This window comes from Brachycentrus maculatus, unplaced genomic scaffold, assembly GCF_059751285.1.
Source record: "Brachycentrus maculatus isolate JH-2025_06_01 unplaced genomic scaffold, ASM5975128v1 h1tg002453l, whole genome shotgun sequence".
NCBI lineage: Eukaryota > Metazoa > Arthropoda > Insecta > Trichoptera > Brachycentridae > Brachycentrus > Brachycentrus maculatus.
Window position 1 is genome coordinate 1,292 of NW_028282932.1, and position 1,209 is coordinate 2,500.

The window sequence follows — 1,209 nt, forward strand, 5'->3', positions numbered from 1 at the left end:
CAACTGAAAATTGACGATTTTTGATTTATGACGTTCTTGAAAGGAGTGAGCGATATCATCTATTAATTATGATCAATTATTTTCTATTGTATCTGCTTCATGGTTTTGCTCTGGAAAGGATTCTCTATTTACAAGAACAATACATCATAAAATTAAAAATAAAACAAATTTGACCGGCTGTTTTATTTGTACAGCTGTTTTATTTTGATCGTAGAAGGCTCAACAATTTCACGATAGTCATTCTGCAAAATGCGTGTTTTGGTGTTACTTGTATGCATAAGCATAGCGGATGCTTCAAATTATCCGAGTAAGTTTTTTTTCATTATTTATTTTCATCAGATACTTCTTCCTTGCTCCAGCGTTGCCAAACGCTGAATGAGATCTGTTATTGCGAACATTGCCTTAGTATGTATGTGTATCATCCGTAGTGTAATGGTCAGCACGCTCGGCTACCGTTCTGGAGGTCCCGGGTTCGATTACCAGGGGGGTCGTATAAATACAAGTGATTCTTTCACTGTAATATTTATTCAATATTACCCTGGACTGGTAACTGAAACGGAGGGCTTATCACCTTTCCTTCATGTGTAAATAATCAAGATAACACTGCGTTTATATGATGCAGTGCCCTATACACCATTGGGTGCGGATAAGGGTTTTATTATTATTTTTATTATCATCCGTTGGGCAAAAAATTAATGTTTGATGCCATGTTACGGTAGTGTAATGGCAAACGGGTATATCTGTCAAAGTTTGTTCCACAAAATGTCTAAAATAGTGTATTCCATAATCTGGCAAAAGGATATAGCTGTAGTTGCAATACTTGTTAAGTTTTATAAATTTTCATGTACATATCGCTCACTCCTTTCAAGAACGTCATAAATCAAAAAACTTGATTTTTCAAGAGAACGTTTTTAAAGTTTAAAAATATAATACAATGTGTTAAAAATAAATATCAAGCCACTTATTGAACTTTTTACTCTGCAACACATCTTTTTAGATAAAACCTGAATGTTTTTTCTCCATTTGAAAAATATTTAGAATATTTAAAAGAGCAATAAAACCATTCCTTTTATTCAAAATGCAAAAACAACACTTTCTGCCCTGTAGCGGGTAAATATTAAGTTTAAAATATACCGCTTTTTCTGGGATATAGTACATTTACTGGGCATTCCGAAAACATGCACAGATGAAAATTGACGATTTTTTATT

At 33.1% G+C, this 1,209-nt stretch overlaps 1 protein-coding gene across 1 annotated transcript in view; it reads left to right on the top strand.

The window, feature by feature from the left end:
• Positions 1–202: 202 nt before the first annotated feature.
• LOC148298166 (zonadhesin-like) overlaps positions 203–1,209 on the top strand; it is a 10,200-nt gene continuing 9,193 nt past the window's right edge. Inside the window, exon 1 of the mRNA XM_088277081.1 lies at positions 203–307. Coding sequence (XP_088133207.1) covers positions 250–307 — 58 coding nt within the window. The 5' untranslated portion in view covers positions 203–249. The remainder of the gene's footprint in view (positions 308–1,209) is intronic.